The sequence below is a fragment of the Cydia fagiglandana genome, chromosome 5, assembly GCF_963556715.1.
Source record: "Cydia fagiglandana chromosome 5, ilCydFagi1.1, whole genome shotgun sequence".
Classification (NCBI taxonomy): domain Eukaryota; kingdom Metazoa; phylum Arthropoda; class Insecta; order Lepidoptera; family Tortricidae; genus Cydia; species Cydia fagiglandana.
In genome coordinates, this window is record NC_085936.1 from 5,302,820 (window position 1) to 5,322,017 (window position 19,198).

Genomic DNA, 19,198 nt, shown 5'->3' on the forward strand with positions numbered 1-19,198 from the left:
ATGGGTCAGTATGGAGAAGTCAGAAACTATGAGAGATAGCGAAATCTGTTCTTAGGAACCATGGCTTCGATTTTAGATTTAATAATAATGGCATTCAATTTTTTTTTTATCTATCATACATAACCGGGATTCGAACATGGTCAATATTCTTGTTGTTTGTTTGTATGGCAACTTTTAAACGATGCGTGATAAGGTGGGAGGTGCTCGACCAAATATCATATAGGGCCCCGAGACAAAACAAACTACATAAAAAAAAATCAAAATGGCCGACATTTTTTTTAATTTTTTCAAGTTGGTACGAGCGCACTGAGATTTGGCATGCGGCGAGCCTAGGGGCCCAAGATTACCATGTCAAAATTTTTGTTTGAAAAAATCCAAAATGGCGGCGGACACGGGCAAAGTCAAATAATCTCCAAGTAGGTTAAGCGAGTCCGAAGGCCTTAGCCCGGAGCCTTAAACACGACCCAACACTTTTCCTATTGAGCGTCGCGTTTTGGGAGTCGGGGTGGAGGCTCCGGGCCTTCGGCTGTCTGCCGGGGTCGGCTTTCAGCCTCCCGGCCTGAAGCTGGCCCTTCGGGCTCGCTTAACCTACTTGGTAATTTGACTTTGCCCGTGTCCGCCGCCATTTTAGATTTATCCAAAATGTTTTTTTTGACATGCTAATTTTGGGCCCCCAGGCTCGCCGCATGGTTCCTAAGAACAGATTTCGCTATCTCTCATAGTTTCTGAATTATACTGACCCATTTGGATTGATCAACCTGTATAAGCACCCCCCACCTATTACGCATCGTTTAAAAGTTGCCATACAAACAAACAACAAGAATATTGACCATGTTCGAATCCCGGATATGTGTGATAGATTAAAAAAAAATTGAATGCCATTATTATTAAATCTAAAATCGAAGCCATGGTTCCTAAGAACAGATTTCGCTATCTCTCATAGTTTCTGACTTATACTGACCCATTTGGATTGATCACCCTGTATAGTCGACCTTCACCAATCTGTCTGACGGATGAAACTATGAAAATATGAAAGAAAATATGTTCCAGAACATAAATAAATAGGGTTACCTAAAGAAATATGGTCAAGGCTAATTTTAATAAAATTTTTGAAAAAAAAAATTTTCGGCAAATTTCACCGATTTGTCTGACGAACGAAATAAGTTTCAATGGAAAGTAAACAGGGTTGCCTGCGAAAATCCGGTCAGAAATAAGGGTTGCCAGGCTTTTAATTAAAATAAGAAGGGAAGACTTTTAGCGATAACTCATAAACGGCTTAACTGATCAAGTTTGTTTTAATTTTATTTGATTTAGTTTTTTAAACACTATTTTCATTTTTTTCATATTATTTGGACAGATGGTTCAAAAGTTAGAAGGAAAAACCGTTTTTTTTTTCTAAACGATTAGTTCGATATAGGGTTACATACATTTTTTTTCTTGTTTTTTCGTTTGATACCAGTGTTGTAAGATGATATTTGATATGAGTTTTAAAATAAATAGGGTTTTCAAAAAAAAACATGAAAATAGTGCTTAAAAAACTCACTACATACCACCAAGTTATTACCAGTGGTAACTACTGGGATTTTTTTTCCACCTTTTACCACTGGTAACTACTGGGAAAAAAAATCCCACTAGTTACCACTAACTCGGCTTGGTGGAATTTTATTCCCAGTAAGTAGTTACCACCTAAATATTGTTAGAATTCAATACTTATAAAAACAGTAAAAATAGTATAGTATAAATGTAGCGTGCTGTAATACATGAAATTAAAAATAGCCTTGACCGTATTTCTTTAGGTAACCCTATTAATTTATGTTCTGGAACATATTTTTTTTCATATTTTCATGCTTTCATCCGTCAGACAGATTGGTAAAGGTCGACCATATGTGGGATCTCCTACTATTAGTTTTTTTGTATCAGCATCTCTGTCATAAAGTTGTGAAAATTTGTCACACAAATCCCGTGCAATCACTCTGCAAGCTGATCTTGGTGTTACTTTTGATTCTTGGAAGAGTTCAGGTTCCGTCACACAGGCGCGTTTTCAGGGCGGGGCGTGAGCGTTTTATATGTAAAAGCGGCGCGCCAAGCTCACGCCCCGCCCTGAAAACGCGCCTGTGTGACGAAACCTTTAATCTGTTATACAGTTCTCACGATAGCGTTGACTTCGGCATTAGAAATCGGTTTACAATCATTTAATTTTGTCACTAACTACTACTACTACTAACCGTATTAAAGAGACTATTGAGCGAAACCAAGGTTCCAAAGTGTTCGGAAGTCTATTGTAATAAATTATTTGGCAAATTAACGGACATTTGAAGGCATAATTAATTTGTTTATTTCAAAAGGGTACAATCAGATACTCTGGTACAAAAAAAGTATACTACCTATTAATAATTGGTCCAATTCGTGAATTTTGTCACACATTGATCTTGCGACTGAAACTCGATAAACCTAGCTAGAAGTTTCTAAAGCAAATCTAAATAAGCATGATGCAGACATATAAAATGGCAATTGTCAATAATATGTGTTTTATAAGTGTTAAAATGTAGCAAGCTTTGGTAGTCACTACATATTTTTTTTTCATTAAGATCTGATTGAGGTGTAAAAAGCTTTTGGCATAAGCCTATTTCTGAATTATATTGAAATTTATGATTACATCCAATGAAATATGGATTTTCATACGTATCACTAAATAGAATCATCTCTACTTCAAGGAAATTCAGTACGTTTTCTTCATGTTTATAGAGAAGGTAATCGCCTGTTGCATAATTTATCCCCCTGTAACCTATTTGCGAAGCCGAGAGGATTGTTCCAGGGGTGGTGTTAGAAATCAAGCACCTAACGCTTGATGGTAGTTCGTCGATTCTGTGTACACGAGAATGTTTGGAAAATAATTTGGTATCATACCGAATACCCTGAGAAAGATAACCCTCGTGTAGTTGATGACGATTTGATAGTGAAAGTGTGATATTGACAAAATTTGGAAGGTGTCGGACAACGTTTTTGAAAAACCTATGTTTGCTTTCAAATCTAAGCGTCCAAGAATAGATCAACGGTCCATGAATTCTCGTCAATTCACCATAGTGTAATAGGTAGTGATGTTTAGGTCTTAGCGGAGTATTAGGGAATAACTGTTTCCTAAGTATTAAATATTCTTTTGTGCCAGATGATAATAAAGCTGTTTGACCAATAGATATCTCATATGCGCAAATAAGTTGTGCTATTTCCCGCAACTTTATTATCATTTGCCAGACAGGGTCGTGAATATTTACAGAGTTTAATAAAATTAGCGGCAAATAATTTAGAAAATGCCAGTTTTCAAGAGCTTGACCCCCTATTTTAACAGAGCCAGCTTTAAAGGGTGGTGGCACACTTTTTTTTTCCATTTTCGACAAACGTTCCATTTTCATGTTTAAAAAATTTGGCGTAAAGCTTTTGTTATTGATGAAATAGTTGATAGCTAAAGCGATGTCAAATTGCACAACACCCTCAAATAAATCATGTCCTAAACACGGAGGCAAACCGTCAATGACATGATAGTTTTCGATTTGGTTAAAAACGGAGTCCTGTTTAACCCCTCGATTATGAACCGATGAACTACCATCCTCATGTAATTGGTTAGAGATTTTTACGTCTTCGTTATAGTCTTCAATAGTTCTTTTTTTTCCTAACAGTATTGGATTTTGCGCAAAAGGTTCTTTCTCAATTAAACAAAACCTGCAAAAATATTTTACATTAAAGTTTTCAACAAAACCACCAATGGTATGACTTCCCAAATTGTCACCAATTATTGTCAGAAGAGTGCCATAAATAATTTGATTACACTCTTTAATATACACTCCACGTGTTTCTAAGCTTCTAAGGTCTTCCGTTAATTTACCAAAAATTTTATCATGACCGAACTCTTTTAAATGTTTTTCCTTGCACAATAATACCAGTTTCATGTTATCTATTTTAGACCTATTATAAGGAAAAACATTTACCAGCGTCATGTAAACTCCTAGTATTTTATGTTTGATCTTAGATGATCCCAAGGGATTACAAACTTCAAAGGCGTCTTGATACAGTATTATTTTTAATGTGTTTGGATTATTTATGAATTCGTTATTACACATTTTTGAGCCACATGTTATATCTTTTAAAACATCATTTACTTTATTTTTTGGGTTTTGAAATTGTTCAAGAAATGTCTTATCTGCAAACCACGTTCTAATGGTGTCTATGATTGGTATATATTGTAAGGAACACATTTTGTTAAAATTGTTTCTACCTAACATTATAGAAATTGGTAACACAATGTTACAAAGTTCCGAGTAAAGTTTAAATCTTAAGTACTTGCTTGTCAACTTTTTAGACCAACTGCCATTCATACTATCTTCATATGTCGAATTGAAAACATGTTTCTCCATAGCTTCTTTAGAATCTGGATAAGTTTCAAGAGCATGTAGACATTTAATTTTAATATTTTTCAAAGAATTTTCATGGACATCTGAATAACCTTCTACCACACTGCAAATAGCATCTTGAGAAAGAAAATTTCGTGCCTCTAACTTGAGTAAAAGTAACAGCAATGGTTTCAAAAATAACAAATCAGTTTCGTTATTAAGATCCGTATTGACTTCTAAATCGTCAGACATATTACAATCTTGAATATCGCTAGTAGTAGGCTGAACGTGATCTAGGCTACTCGGGTTTAAAAAATCTTGATCTGTCAAATTCGAAACAGAGTTAAAATGATTGCGATACACATGACTTTTTAATGATGGTATACTAGTAAAAGTAGACGAACCACATGAAGTTGTTTCAGATGAAAGATTATATGGACAAGTTACTGCTTTTCCGGATTGAATATCATGAGTTCTTGAATGGTATTCGACATTTTTTAACAATATTCTCTGATTACATTCTGTACACTTAGAATAGGTTGAATTAATGTCAACTCGTGGACTATCAGTACTAGTCCCAGGCTGATGCAATCTAAAATTGTGATTTCTAAAAGACTCATAATTATTGAAAACACTCTTACACAAAGGATCAACACACGGAAATTTTACATTTTTACAGAACCTGTGACTTTTTTGATGGTTATTGTACGAAATTACTGTGGAGAAATTCTCGCCACAATAACCGCATGTAAATGCCATTACTGGATTTTACTGATTAAACTAATCACTTTATTCAGCGTGCGTCCTTTACGGACTTTACTTCCTTCTTTAGGGTTTATTTTAAACACAAACCTTTGAAGAAATTCCAATGTGTTTTGACAGTGCACTGGATATTCCATATTCAAGTTGAAGTAAGCCGCCATCAGTAGTTGTAACGACGTAGACAGACTCGCAGTTTCGCTAACAATCGTTTTTTCTACCAGCAAGTAATATATATTTTCATTATCTGTGGGCAAAAAACAAAATGGTTAAAACAGGAAATATAATAGGCTCCCAAATTTTATACCTCCTCCTCAAATAAAATAATTTATCGTATTACATTAAGTGGCACTACTAGTGAGTAAGTGTACAAGTCTCGGGCAGCGCAGTTTTAAAAGGGTATAAGTTCCATGCAACACTTATGCCCCTTTTAAAACTAAGCTGCGCGACACTTGTACCCTTTTTCACTAGGGCCACAGGTTTATTCAATACATTTACGTTTTAACACTGTATGTTTCATATTATAAATTATATGAAACATACAGTGTGGTGCTTCGCAGGTAAGGCATTTTATCATTGTAATAATAATTAAGTCTCACCTAAAAATACAATGTTAGGCGCAGCTATTTCGGATAGCTCTGCAACTTGAACCCTGGTTAATGGTTTCTGGAAAAGAAAAAGTTAATAAGATTAGTAAATGGAACTACTATATTTAGAATGGAACCACATCCGGAAGAAAATGGATTATGAATGAAATATATATATATATATATATATAGATACCTCATGTGCTTGGTATATGAGTTTTATATCTTCATTGAAATAAGTTGCAACCATCTGTAGGTTACAATTCAAGTTATTGTCATTAACAGTGCATGTCTTATTTTTTTTCTTCGTGATCAAAGTTTTCAACCGCTCATTCAATGCCGTCGTTTTATTTTGAAATGCATCCATACACTGGCCAGAATTCAAGGCACAAAGACGATCAAAATGCGAAATCATATATTTCTCCTCTAACAATACTGGCCATTCGTTAAGAATATGTGTTACGGCAGGTGCTGAGTTCAGAAATATCCTTTGCTGTGCATAGGTCTCGTTCATGTAGAATTCAACTTTTGATTCATCTCTTTCCTTTATGGAAGAAACCGATTTTAGCCAGTCCTTTTTAGAATCTAAAGTTTCAAGATCCACATTACCAGGATCACTGGGTTGCCATTCTTTGCAGCCAGCACTCAAATTTTTAACGACTCGAGATTTCTTTCTTGATCCTAAGGTATCCATTTTATTCGGCCTTTGTAGATAATGAACTCTCTCTTCAACTTTTTTAAAAATGGTGTGGTAGCCTGTTCCTATGAGTTCGTTTGTATCAGCATCTCTGTCATAAAGCTGTGGATATTTGTCACACAAATCTCGTGCAACCACTCTGTAAGCTGATCTTGATGCTTTTGTTTCCTGGAAGAGTTCATCTGTTACAGTTCTCACGATAGTGTTGACTTCGGTATTAGAAATCGGTTTACAATCATTTAATTTTGTCAAAAGCGACGATGGAAGTTTGTTATAGGGAATGTCAAACGCAAAGCTATTTATGCTTGTGTCGCTGTTATTGCTAATTATGCTTGTTGTTGGTGAATTAGGAGCAGTGATTGTAGACGCTGTTGCTGTGCGACTTTGATTATCGCTTTGATCAGGTTTCCAGTTATCCCCTATAAGTATAACCTCATTTTGGAGTTCTTTGAGAGCTTCATTGTCTTCTATTTCTGTGCCATCAATCAAAAAAATCTTTGATCCGTATATATTCCTTTCATTTGCTGTAATAAAGATGTTTTTTTTTTATAAAATGGTTACAATTAACATAAACAAAAAATATACAGCAATAACTTTAATATGAGAACCTACGGATGGTTAGAACATATTACAATTATTATTACAATAAATTATAATATTTTAGCATAACAGCGAGGGGCGTTGTGTCTAAGAAACTTTTTATAATCAAAGAAACGCCCCATGATTCGATCAAGTTGTGTTCAAATGTATGGGGAAGACAAACAAATTATGTAATGTAGTATGATACCTTTGAGTATGGTGCTTTACGCACACTAGTGTCCCATCCCATCCCCTCCCCCTGACGCAACCCCCCCTTTTAGCATGAAATATGTCCCGGTTGACGGTTTTTTTTTTAATTTTTGAGAAAAGTATTAGAGTTAGGAATAAAGTGTCAAGGTAAGAAATAATCCTCAATAAATTTTAAACAAAAAAGGTCACATGCAACTTTTTGGTAAGACTCACCATTCATGCTAAAAGGGGGGGTTGCGTCAGGGGGAGGGGATGGGACACTTGTGTGCGTAAAGCACCATACCCAAAGGTATCATACTACATTAATTGAATGCATCAAAATCGGTTCAGCCAAACGCGAAATAATCCCGAACAAATATACATATATACGGGTCAAACTGAGTACCTTTTTTTTGAAGGCGGTTAAAAAAGGTAAAAAGGTATCAACATTTTTCCCGAAAGCGCAGTGTTTTATAGAAGCCAAAAAAAAGTGCTCATTTTATTGCAAATTACTGAAGTTTAGATCATTACAAATGCGAGACTAAAACTCCCGCGTGTCCGGCGTGTCCAATTTGCATAGTTTTTGTGTAATAAATTTTTGAAGATCGTGTTTTAGGCCCTAAGATTTTACGAAAAACGTTAATAATTTGCAAATTATTTTGTCAACTTTCTGTTGTTTAGTTCTATTGGATAAACCATTCAAAGACGCAAATTTAGTGGCAATTGTGACTTCTCTAGGTATATTGGTTATAAAGATATTAATAAATTTATTGTTCTTGGTTTTCATTTTTTTTCTTCCATGTTCCGCCGTAGTAGGAGCCCATATTTGTATGACAGCTTCATTTATATGTCTTCTATCCACCCTATTTTTTACAAGACCTAATTCCGTGGAACATTCTAGTAATCATCGAAACACTTTATATCCGGGTTATCCGGCCGCTAGGGTTGGCACTTCGGTATTTTTATTTATACGCCATTTTCTTGGGGATATCTGGTTTCGAGTTCATATGGAAGAAAATGTGGTCCCACTGCTTCGAGAACTGATTTAGTAAGTACCTATCAGGCAAGTGAGAGTCGGGTTCGCATACGAAGGGTCTAAAAAAATTTTACCATGTCATACAGTGTACGATGACACGGATCCTCAATGTGCAACTCCAACTCGTATATAATATTATCTACCCTAATTATAAAGAGGAAGAATTTGTAAGTTATCTATAGCTAATAAATTACTAAATCTTAAAAAAACTTATTATTTCATATGTGTAGGTTTTTATTAACATATTAAAGTTTATTTTTACCACCCATAAAAGTGCTATACTGTGTATACAGCGTTAATATTATATCCGGGTGAACCCGGATATTGGTAGTGGCAACCCTGACCGAAAATTTTAATTGGCTTTAAATTCAATCTTCCACGGAATTAGGTCTTGTAAAAACTAGTGTAGATAGAAGACGTATAAATGAAGCTGTCATACAAATATGGGCTCCTACTACGGCGGAACATGGAAGAAAAAAAATAAAAACCAAAAACAATAAATTAATTAATATCTTTGTAACCAATATACCTAGAGTGGTCACAATTGCCTCTAAAATTGCGTCTTCGAACGGTTTATCCAATAGTACTAAACAACGGAAAGTTCATAAAACGATTTGCAATTTTTTTTAAGTTTTTCTCATACAGCTAACGACCAAAATGTAAATATTATCTACCCTAATTATAAAGAGGAAGAATTTGTAAGTTATCTATAGCTAATAAATTACTAAATCTTAAAAAAACTTATTATTTCATATGTGTAGGTTTTTATTAACATATTAAAGTTTATTTTTACCACCCATAAAAGTGCTATACTGTGTATACAGCGTTAATATTATATCCGGGTGAACCCGGATATTGGTAGTGGCAACCCTGACCGAAAATTTTAATTGGCTTTAAATTCAATCTTCCACGGAATTAGGTCTTGTAAAAACTAGTGTAGATAGAAGACGTATAAATGAAGCTGTCATACAAATATGGGCTCCTACTACGGCGGAACATGGAAGAAAAAAAATAAAAACCAAAAACAATAAATTCATTAATATCTTTGTAACCAATATACCTAGAGTGGTCACAATTGCCTCTAAAATTGCGTCTTCGAACGGTTTATCCAATAGTACTAAACAACGGAAAGTTCATAAAACGATTTGCAATTTTTTTTAAGTTTTTCTCATACAGCTAACGACCAAAATGTAAATATTATCTACCCTAATTATAAAGAGGAAGAATTTGTAAGTTATCTATAGCTAATAAATTACTAAATCTTAAAAAAAACTTATTATTTCATATGTGTAGGTTTTTATTAACATATTAAAGTTTATTTTTACCACCCATAAAAGTGCTATACTGTGTATACAGCGTTAATATTATATCCGGGTGAACCCGGATATTGGTAGTGGCAGCCCTGACCGAAAATTATAATTGGCTTTTAATTCAATCTTCCACGGAATTAGGTCTTGTAAAAAATAGTGTAGATAGAAGACGTATAAATGAAGCTGTCATACAAATATGGGCTCCTACTACGGCGGAACATGGAAGAAAAAAAATAAAAACCAAAAACAATAAATTCATTAATATCTTTGTAACCAATATACCTAGAGTGGTCACAATTGCCTCTAAAATTGCGTCTTCGAACGGTTTATCCAATAGTACTAAACAACGGAAAGTTCATAAAACGATTTGCAATTTTTTTTAAGTTTTTCGTAATATCCGGGTGCCTAAAACACGATTTTCAAAAAATTATTACACAAAAACTACGCCAATTAGACACGCGGGAGTTTTAGTCTCGCATTTGTAATGATCTAAACTTCAGTAATTTGCAATAAAATGAGGATGTCACTTTTTTGGCTTCTATAAACACTGCACTGTGAAACGTCACAAATATACATATAACGAACTTACTAAGTTTTGTGGCAGGTTATTAGCTACTATTTGATACAGTGCAGGCATTGCAGTCTCCTGGGGCAGCTCATCAATTTTGCAGAGTCTAAAAGCAAGCTTAGGGGTCGTCCATTAATTACGTCACACGAATTTCTAGGTTTTTTGACCCCTCCCCCCTCCTTGTCACACTTGGTCACATTTGGCAAACCCCTCCCCCTAGTGTGACGTCACATTTTTTCTACGAAATCGCCAAATCGAATTAAGTAAGTATCTAAGTATTATTAATATTTTATCAAAATATTTTTGACGATATAAATATTAGTAATTTTATAACCCAAAACTGCTTAGGAAAGAAAATTAAACGAATAAAAACGATTATTGTTTTAAAAACTTGTTATTTAAATGTACAGCGAATAAAATAATTAAATAAATTTTTGGTTACTGATGAAGTTAAAGTGACGTCACAAAGTTTGTGTCTCCCTCCCCCATGTCACAATATGTCACATTTTCTTGACCCCCTCCCTCCCCCTAAACGTGTGATGTAATTAATGGATGACCCCTTACTACAGAAACTAAAAGCACATTATGTTTCATGTCACCTCTATTGCTAAAGACATAAAATTACAGATAGCAACTACCACCAGGGGCCCATTTCTCAAAAGCTTGTAGTTTGTAATACAAGTGGAAGTTCCTTTCTAAAAAAAGCTGTCAAAATCGCTGCGTGACACAAAAAGTGTGGCATCCACTTGTATTACAAGTTACAAGCTTTTAGAAACGGGCCCCAGCACTCAAGACATTTTTGTCTGTAGAAAATTTAAAACAGTAATATGTTTATTTTTTTTCTAGAAATAAACAATTGAAACCAGTGCGCAGTCAGTTAACTCAGTAGTCAATTTGCTAGAAACCGGCATTAATATGTAGTGATCGGTAACAAAGTTTTAATTTCATGGCAGTATGGCAGAGTTGCATTAAAGGAAAGTAACAATTTTGAAGGAGACAGTCAAATAAGGTTCATTAAAATTATTGGTAATGGTTAATAACCTTTATATGAACGCTGCAATGAAATTAAATAATAAATAAATATTATAGGACATTCTTACACAGATTGACTAAGTCCCACAGTAAGCTCAATAAGGCTTGTGTTGTAGGTACTCAGACAACGATATATAGGTCCGTGGGGTAGGGGGGCACGGGGGCTCCACAAGGAGCTCAGCAAACGCCTAAGGCAGGCCACAGGTGACCCTCGCGCGGGCAGCTTTCTCGCGCAAAGATTGTCCATAGCAATCCAGCGTGGGAACGCTGCCTGCGTGATGGGCACCTTACCAAGGGCGCAAAATTTTGATAGGTTTTTTTAAATTTTAGCTTTAGTTTTTAGTTAATTTTAGTTTTGTATTATTAATATAAATTTTACAATAAATGAGTTTTTTTTTATATACAAATACTTAAATACATAGAAAACACCCATGACTCAGGAACAAATATCTGTATCATCATACAAATAAATGCCCTTACTGGGATTCGAACCCAGGACCATCGGCTTCGCAGGCAGGGTCACTACCCACTAGGCCAGACCGGTCGTCATACATACATGTAAATTAGAATGTTGTAACCGATCAGGTGATCACTAATTACTTAATATGTTAAACAAATTTCTGTATGTAAGTGTGACTTTTCAAGTTAGCGCTATGGCGTACAATGTAATTAAATATTTGCTTAATAGAGTCAGACTGTGAAAAGTCTGCAGTGATTTTGATAGCCCACGCAGTGCAAGTGTCATTTTAAACGTCAAACTTCTATGAAATTATGACGTATAAATAACACACTGCGTGGGCTATCAAATCCGCTGCAGACTTTTCTTGGTGCGACTCTACTACCATTCACATAGATATATGAGAGAGGGTATAACAAGTTTGTATGTATTTACATAGAGGTATATCGGCACGAATAGATCTAATTAAGTGACAGAAAATAGGCCTCTATCTACAATCTACATACCTAATTGGATACTGTTTAGCAAAAATATTAATATGTCAAACCACATTGATTTTGCAATATGTCAACTTCAAGCGTCTAATTTTTAAATTGACATCACGACTTTAAATCTTACCAGTAAAAGATAGAATATTAAATGCAATAAATAGCATTTCATTTTTAGTTGTACCACTGTTCATGATAAGCAACGATGTTACTGCAAAATAAATGTGGTTTGAGTCAGCACATTAATGCTTAACAATAGGTATCCAATTATAGTCTATTCTACAATACACTACATTCTACAATTACACAAAAAATATTTCATTACGAAAAGTCAAATTAATTTAGATTTACTCACCATTTTCAATAACATTTTCTATTGTTGGGTCCATTATTTGAACCGCTTTTTTGATTTTTTGATCTACAGACCAAATTTTTATAACAGGCATGTTTTACTGTGAAGGAATAACACAATTTATTAGTGTTGGTGACTATTTAATTAACCTACAAAATCAAGCATGTACTAATATCGTTTTAAATTTAGATGTAGCTAGTAAATACTTACATTTTTTTAATGGCATACGACGAGTGCTCCAAGATTTGCAGATCTGGTCTGATCTACCCTGGACGTGGACACGATATCAACTGAACTTCGTAAAGGACGCTGAGGAAACCGTTAGAAAAAGTTGAACCGCGAACCCTTTCTGGAACAATCATATTAAGTACATAACGCTTTAAGGTCTAATGCAGATTTCACTAGATATTCGATGCAAGAAAGTAAAGGTATATCTAATACTTATATTTACCAGTTTTCTTCTATGCTATCTCCAATTTTACACGTTTACACAATTAACCTACAAAATCAAGCATGTACTAATATCGTTTTAAATTTAGATGTAGCTAGTAAATACTTACATTTTTTTAATGGCATACGACGAGTGCTCCAAGATTTGCAGATCTGGTCTGATCTACCCTGGACGTGGACACGATATCAACTGAACTTCGTAAAGGACGCTGAGGAAACCGTTAGAAAAAGTTGAACCGCGAACCCTTTCTGGAACAATCACATTAAGTACATAACGCTTTGAGGTCTAATGCAGATTTCACTAGATATTCGATGAAAGAAAGTAAAGGTATATCTAATACTTATATTTACCAGTTTTCTTCTATGCTATCTCCAATTTTACACGTTTACACGAGTACTACTTTCTACGCACAGCGAGCGCCATTTTGAAGTGAACAACTGCGCACCAACGCAGCTGCAGAAGGCCTAACGCGAACCACGTTCGACGTGTTGCCTCCCTGTCACACTTACGTACAAATTCACAGGTGCGGCAGAGAGGCAACACGTCGAACGTGGTTCGCGGTAAGCCCTCAGGTGCGTGGCGTGGGGTGCGCTTCATGGTGCGCTTGACTAGCGATCGCGTGATCCATGTAGCTTGCGCGCCATTCGCGCGCGTAAAAATAGTGATCCGTGATTGGGTGTGTTCCAGTGCCGCACAAAATTCGTCCAATCCGCGAGTGCTAACGGTTATGAATTCATATTTGGGGTTGCCGTGCTTAAAAAGATTTATAGTTTATTTTTCGAAATTAATAATTAGGTACACAATTTTATCAATAATAATTGCTGACATTGGTACATAATAACATCGTAAGTTTTGTTGTTTCCAACTTTGATGCTGTAATTTACATTAAGGGGTTCCCTGGAGCCAATGAATGACCTATTTGAATCCCTTAGTTTTCTAATTTTTTTTTTGTAGCTTATCATACGGTAAAGTTGAAAAGAATTTATGTACGAAATGGGTATCATTTGATATTTACCAATCGCTTTTCCGCGCTCGAGAGGAGGCCTGTGCCCAGCAGTGGGACGTATATAGGTCGAGATGGTGATGAATCGCTTTTCGATGAAGGGGAAAACATCGTGAGGAAACCGGACTAATTCCAACAAGTTTCCTAGTTTCCTCTCTGGGTTAGAAGGTCAGATGGCAGTCGCTACTGTAAGAACTAGTGCCTACGCCAATTCCCGGGATTAGTTGCCAAGCGGACCCGCTGCGAGCAGCTGTGGCAAAAAGCTGGGATAGGAAGATTTATTATCATAGGGTAAAGTGCCCTATTACCAGCCACCTGCATTAATCGTTGAATAACTTTTATAATATGTCCAAAACTACACGGAACGGTGTTTGTATGTATACACGGTGTAACATGAGGATGTTACACCGTAACTTTAACCGAATAACTTTAACCACGCATTTCTGAGGTCAAAAGAAAGAAAAAATGTAATATCAGTTTAGGTCTACCTCGCCAAAAAAAAAATTTTTTTGTTTTGTTTTTTAAATTTTTTGAATGTATTTGTACATAATAAATAAATGTTATTTGATGTTGATTGGTAAACTTTTCACTTAAAATTGATTTTTAAATTTTTTTTCGTAAAACCTATTTTTTGCAAAGTGTTAGAGTGACATTCCATTTCCAACTGCAGCTGCAATACTGTTCATTTTACTATGGAAACGTGTCGCTGTCATTGTCAATTTCCATAGTAAAATGAACAGTATTGCAGCTGCAGTTGGAAATGGAATGTCACTCTTACTTGTCACTTTTGGACATCTATCAATAAGGATATTTAGACTACGTCTCATAGCAGCAACATCACACAACTTGTAACAATAAAAACTTGTTTTTTTTTTTAATAATATTATCTCTGAAACTAGGCGAATTTCAAAAAAGTTTATAGGACATTTTTGTCTCTAAATATGATCAGGAATACGCTGTTAAAATTATTCGGCTTCCTAATGTTACACGGTGTATGTGTCCGCGATTATCTCGCGTTTAGCTGAACCGATTTTGATGTGGTTTTCAGAAAAGTGTTTGTTACATTCTGGAGAAGGTATTAGTATACATAGAGCTGAGCTGATGCTGACCCTGGCCGTACCTAGTGGAACTAGAAAAGACAAAACTGTGGAAAAATACAATTGGACAGCGCGGCAATGCCGCCAGCCTTCTTGGCACCCTGCCCAAAGGCACAGAGCTGGAGCCAAGTTTTTATTTATAATTTTAGTTTATCTTGTAGTTAGTTGTAGCTTTATGTAGTTTTTATTTAGTTCATAATTTTTTGTAACATATTTGCTGTGACTTATTTTTAAAAAGTATTTTTTTTTATAAAAAGGACGTCATGATCGATTACCTTTTTTCTAATTGGGGCATTTTACCCTATTCCATATTTACTTAAAAATTAATTGGGAGGAAAACTAACTTTTTATCCCGCCAGGCCCCTATTTCACGGAATTTCGTGACAATTGTCGTATCGTATTTCTTGTGACAATTGTCATTAGCTTCGCAAAATAAGTACTTATTAACTGGCACACCGCCCGTCTGATGGTAAGCGGTTACTGTAGCCTATGGAGGCCTGTGACGTCAGTAACAGTGATGTCGTCAATTGTCGGACCTGTCACGTTGGTGAAATAGGAGCCTGGTGGCGAATTAGCGATTTTACCTCGCTTTGACATAAAAACTGTCAAACCACATACATTTTTTGTTTTTTGTAAGTAAGTTATTCTAAACTTGTACAATTTTCTCAAAAATGCCTGAATGTAGTGCGCCAAATTGTACAAACAGAGGAGCTCATTTATTTCCCAAGGACCCAACACGAAGAAAACGTTGGGAAACTGCTCTGCGTATTAAAAACTTTAGGGCAAGGGATTCAGCCCGCTTATGTGCAATGCATTTTAAGGAAGATGATTATTTTGGAAAAAGTAGATATACAGGTAAGTAAATTAATAAATGAATAGAATAGAATATCTTTATTAGCACAAAATGAAATACAATTTAACTTTAATGCTAGTAAGTTCGGCATAATTGTCTTGAATTCTAACATAAACTGTGTCACTTAACTTCAAACTTAGGTAAATCTATTCTGCTGTAAGGTTGGTTATTTAAAAAATAATATAATAATCTGAATAATAATCAACCTTAGAGTAGAATTAATTTACCTGAGTTTAAAATTAAGCGGCACAACTGATATGAGGTGATGTGATGTGTCCTAGTTAATACATACCTGGCTCAGTATTAGTACTATTTGTACTTTCTAAACATTATTTTTTAATTTTCAGACAATGAACCAGTTGCAAAGTTCTTAAAAAAGACTGCAGTACCAACCATATTCTGTTTCACTAAAATAAAACAAGTAACACCAGAAGCGCTTAAACGGCAGGAGCGTTATGAAAAAATAAGTCACAGAAAACTGTTTAAAGATGTCAAACAGGTCTTAGTAGAAGCAACACCATGTGTATTACTATTGTATTGTTCACAAGCATAATGCTGGATCTATAAGTGACAGGCAGACAGTTGAACGAAGTGGTCTAGTGTCAAAGTGTGAAAGTGGTGACAGTGTACTAGCAGATAGAGGATTTACAGTACAAGATGTGTTTATAGACAAAAACATTACTGTAAAGATATATATATCGCAGTCAAAAGTGTGAACTGGTCAAAAGAACTTTTAACCGACAAAAACAGGCAAAACTGCTTTTGACTGAGCATGTTGGTCAAAAGTAGTTTTACCTGAGCCCGTTTTTATCGGTTAAAAGTTCTTTTGACCAGTTCACACTTTTGACTGCAACATATATACTTTTATGAAAGGAAAATCACAGATACCAGGTTTAACAATCATAAAAGATAGACAACTTGCAAGTAAACATGTCCATATAGAAAGGATTATTGGATTGACAAAATCCTGGTACCCTGATAGGCTATAGCCATACCTTGCAAAAAACAGATTCATATAGTAGAAACACTTTTTGTATGAGCATAAAAACCTATAATAGACTGGATAATAACATCAAACAGTTGCCTTTGAAAATGTTTAAGGGGAAACTAATAGCATGGCTCGTACAAAAGGCCTTCTATTCCATCGAGGAATACATGGCATCTTTTGACTGAGGTGGGTGACATAATATAATATTAGGCCTCGACTATTATGACTTATGACTGTTTAAACTTAGTTTTAGTTGTAGTTTTAGTTTTTTGCATGCCAGATGCTGGTGATGTGTTACCCAATATTGTCTGACCATCTTTTGTACCATATTTCATGCAAAATAAAGTTATTTGTATTTGTAAAAACCTACAAAATATTAGTCTTTTATTGGAATATAGTCCATTTCGGCCGCACATCAAAAGGCTCCTCTTCACGTTGGGCCAACCCCAACGCCAACGAGGGACGCATTTATGCGTTAGAGGGAGCAAGTGATATTGCTATCTCATTCTACCGCATGGCTGCGTCCCTCGTTGGCGTTGGCGTTGGCCCAACGTGAAGAGGAGCCTAAAGGGATTGGCCAAGCGTGGTCCAATCGGCACTATCGGCAGTGCGCGGTCGAGGGTGGACGTTCATGTTTTTGTGTTTTTTAAAATTAAAAATGACGAATACGTGGCCGCCCCACGAAAATATAAAATTTTTAGAGCTATATAGGGGAGAAAGCGTAATATGGAACCCCAAACATATAAACACCACAAGGATAAAAATAAGGTAAAAATATCGTTTTACTTATTTATATGTTTGTACAGTCAGCAGCAATAGTTGCTAAGCTGGCTAGGTGTTCAAAATGATCTTGCCGCGACTTTATTGTTACGAGAATAAGAGCGTGTCAAGGTAATTTTGAACATCTCGTCCGCCTAGCAACTTCTGCTGCTGACTGTATGTATTACCTGTTATGTGCAATAAAGTGACGTACATACATACTGTTTGTTCGCGATTATTTCGCGTTTGGCTGAACCGATTTTGATGCGGTTTTCATAAAAGTGTTCGTTATATTCTAGAGAAGGTTGTAGTATACATAGAGCTGAGCTGATGCTGAACCCTCGCTGTACCTAGTGGAACTCAGGTTTGGTGCAACAATAGACACACTCTGTTTTGGTCATCCGACACGCCTAGGTGAGCACTTGGGAGAGCAGTACCCAAATAGAGCTGATGCTGAACCCTGGCTGTAACTGGCTTCCACGTCCACCTTGGAAACCGGTCAGATCACAACTGAAAGTCGCCATCGTGTAGTAGCGTTCCGACCAAGGCACGGCTAAAGGCTCCTCTTCACATTGGGCCAACGCCAACGCCAACGAGGGACGCATTTATACGTCAGAGGGAGCAAGTGATATTGCTATCTCATTCTACCGCATGGCTACGTCCCTCGTTGGCGTTGGCGTTGGCCCAACGTGAAGAGGAGCCTTAACTCATGGGCCAAGCGTTGGCGGAGCGTTTGGCCAACGTGTAGAGGAGCCATGATATGAATATTTGGCATATTTATTTTTAGAGACGTCAAAGACGAACCCAAATAAATAGGTACCTACGTAGGTATGTATGTAGATTGTAGATTTCGTATTAAGTAACTAAGTATTTCTATCTTTACATAATATTAATGAATCTATTTATCTTTAAGTAGGTATTAGTAGTAACGGGGTGGTGTGAGCACAAACCGATTTTGCCTAAAATTTATTAGGTAAGTACCTACTTACTAAGTAAGTAAGTACCTTTAGTACCTTCTTAATTTCCAGCGCACGGGCGGCATTCTCAGCAGGTTAAAACTTGTTCATGGAATTGTATTAGGGTTTCCACGTGTCCAGTTTCTGTTTCTTTGTCCAATGTGTGTTTTGTCTCACATTTTGCTTGAGAGAGAGAGAGTGAGATGCCATGACATTGGACAAACATATCATTGGACACATTACCGCACCGCACCAAGGTCATTGTGCGACGCACCCATAAGTAAGACCTTGACAACAACCTTGACAATGTCCTTGGTGCGGTGCGGTAATGTGTTAGCACTGTTAGCAGCTTTATGGTAACATTCCATTTCTAACCGCAGCTGCACTACCGGTACTGAACGCGTCGATGTTATTGTCAATTTCCATAGTAAAATTGACAGTAATGCAGCTGCGGTTAGAAATGGAATGTTACCATTAGGCATTAAGTAGTTTGTTTTCTATTCTATGTATGTAGGTAAAGGATAACTCACGCTCACGTTAGACCGGGCCGCATCCGGGCCGGAGCTTCCGGCGCTTAGGTACTTTCCTATGACATGACAGGCGAACACGTGATGCTTTCCATAGAAAACGATGCGCCGGAAGCTCCGGCCCG

At 36.1% G+C, this 19,198-nt stretch overlaps 2 protein-coding genes across 6 annotated transcripts in view; one reads left to right on the forward strand and one right to left on the reverse strand.

The window, feature by feature from the left end:
- The window catches only part of LOC134664331 (uncharacterized), a 395,099-nt gene that overhangs the window by 101,174 nt on the left and 274,727 nt on the right, over window positions 1-19,198 (forward strand). The window lies entirely within an intron of this gene.
- On the reverse strand, window positions 2,145-13,331 carry LOC134664325 (uncharacterized). 5 transcript variants are annotated; one of them, XM_063520897.1, is made up of 8 exons: window positions 13,241-13,331; window positions 13,000-13,138; window positions 12,650-12,788; window positions 12,443-12,539; window positions 10,132-10,216; window positions 5,928-6,952; window positions 5,744-5,810; window positions 2,145-5,391 (listed from the first exon to the last, which is right to left on the reverse strand). In XM_063520897.1, the coding sequence occupies exon 8, from the start codon at window positions 5,142-5,144 to the stop codon at window positions 2,466-2,468; it is 2,679 nt and encodes an 892-aa protein (XP_063376967.1). In that variant the 5' UTR covers window positions 5,145-5,391; window positions 5,744-5,810; window positions 5,928-6,952; window positions 10,132-10,216; window positions 12,443-12,539; window positions 12,650-12,788; window positions 13,000-13,138; window positions 13,241-13,331; the 3' UTR covers window positions 2,145-2,465. The 5 variants fall into 5 exon arrangements, 4 of the variants coding, with proteins under 4 accessions (XP_063376967.1, XP_063376964.1, XP_063376965.1 ...); XM_063520894.1 differs by having other exon boundaries at window positions 10,132-10,227; XM_063520895.1 differs by lacking the exons at window positions 13,000-13,138; window positions 13,241-13,331 and adding an exon at window positions 12,891-12,936 and having other exon boundaries at window positions 10,132-10,227.

Excerpts from the sequence above, each read along its gene's own strand:
- LOC134664325 (XM_063520897.1), bottom strand. The coding sequence starts at position 5,144 with ATGGCATTTACATGCGGTTATTGTGGCGAGAATTTCTCCACAGTAATT.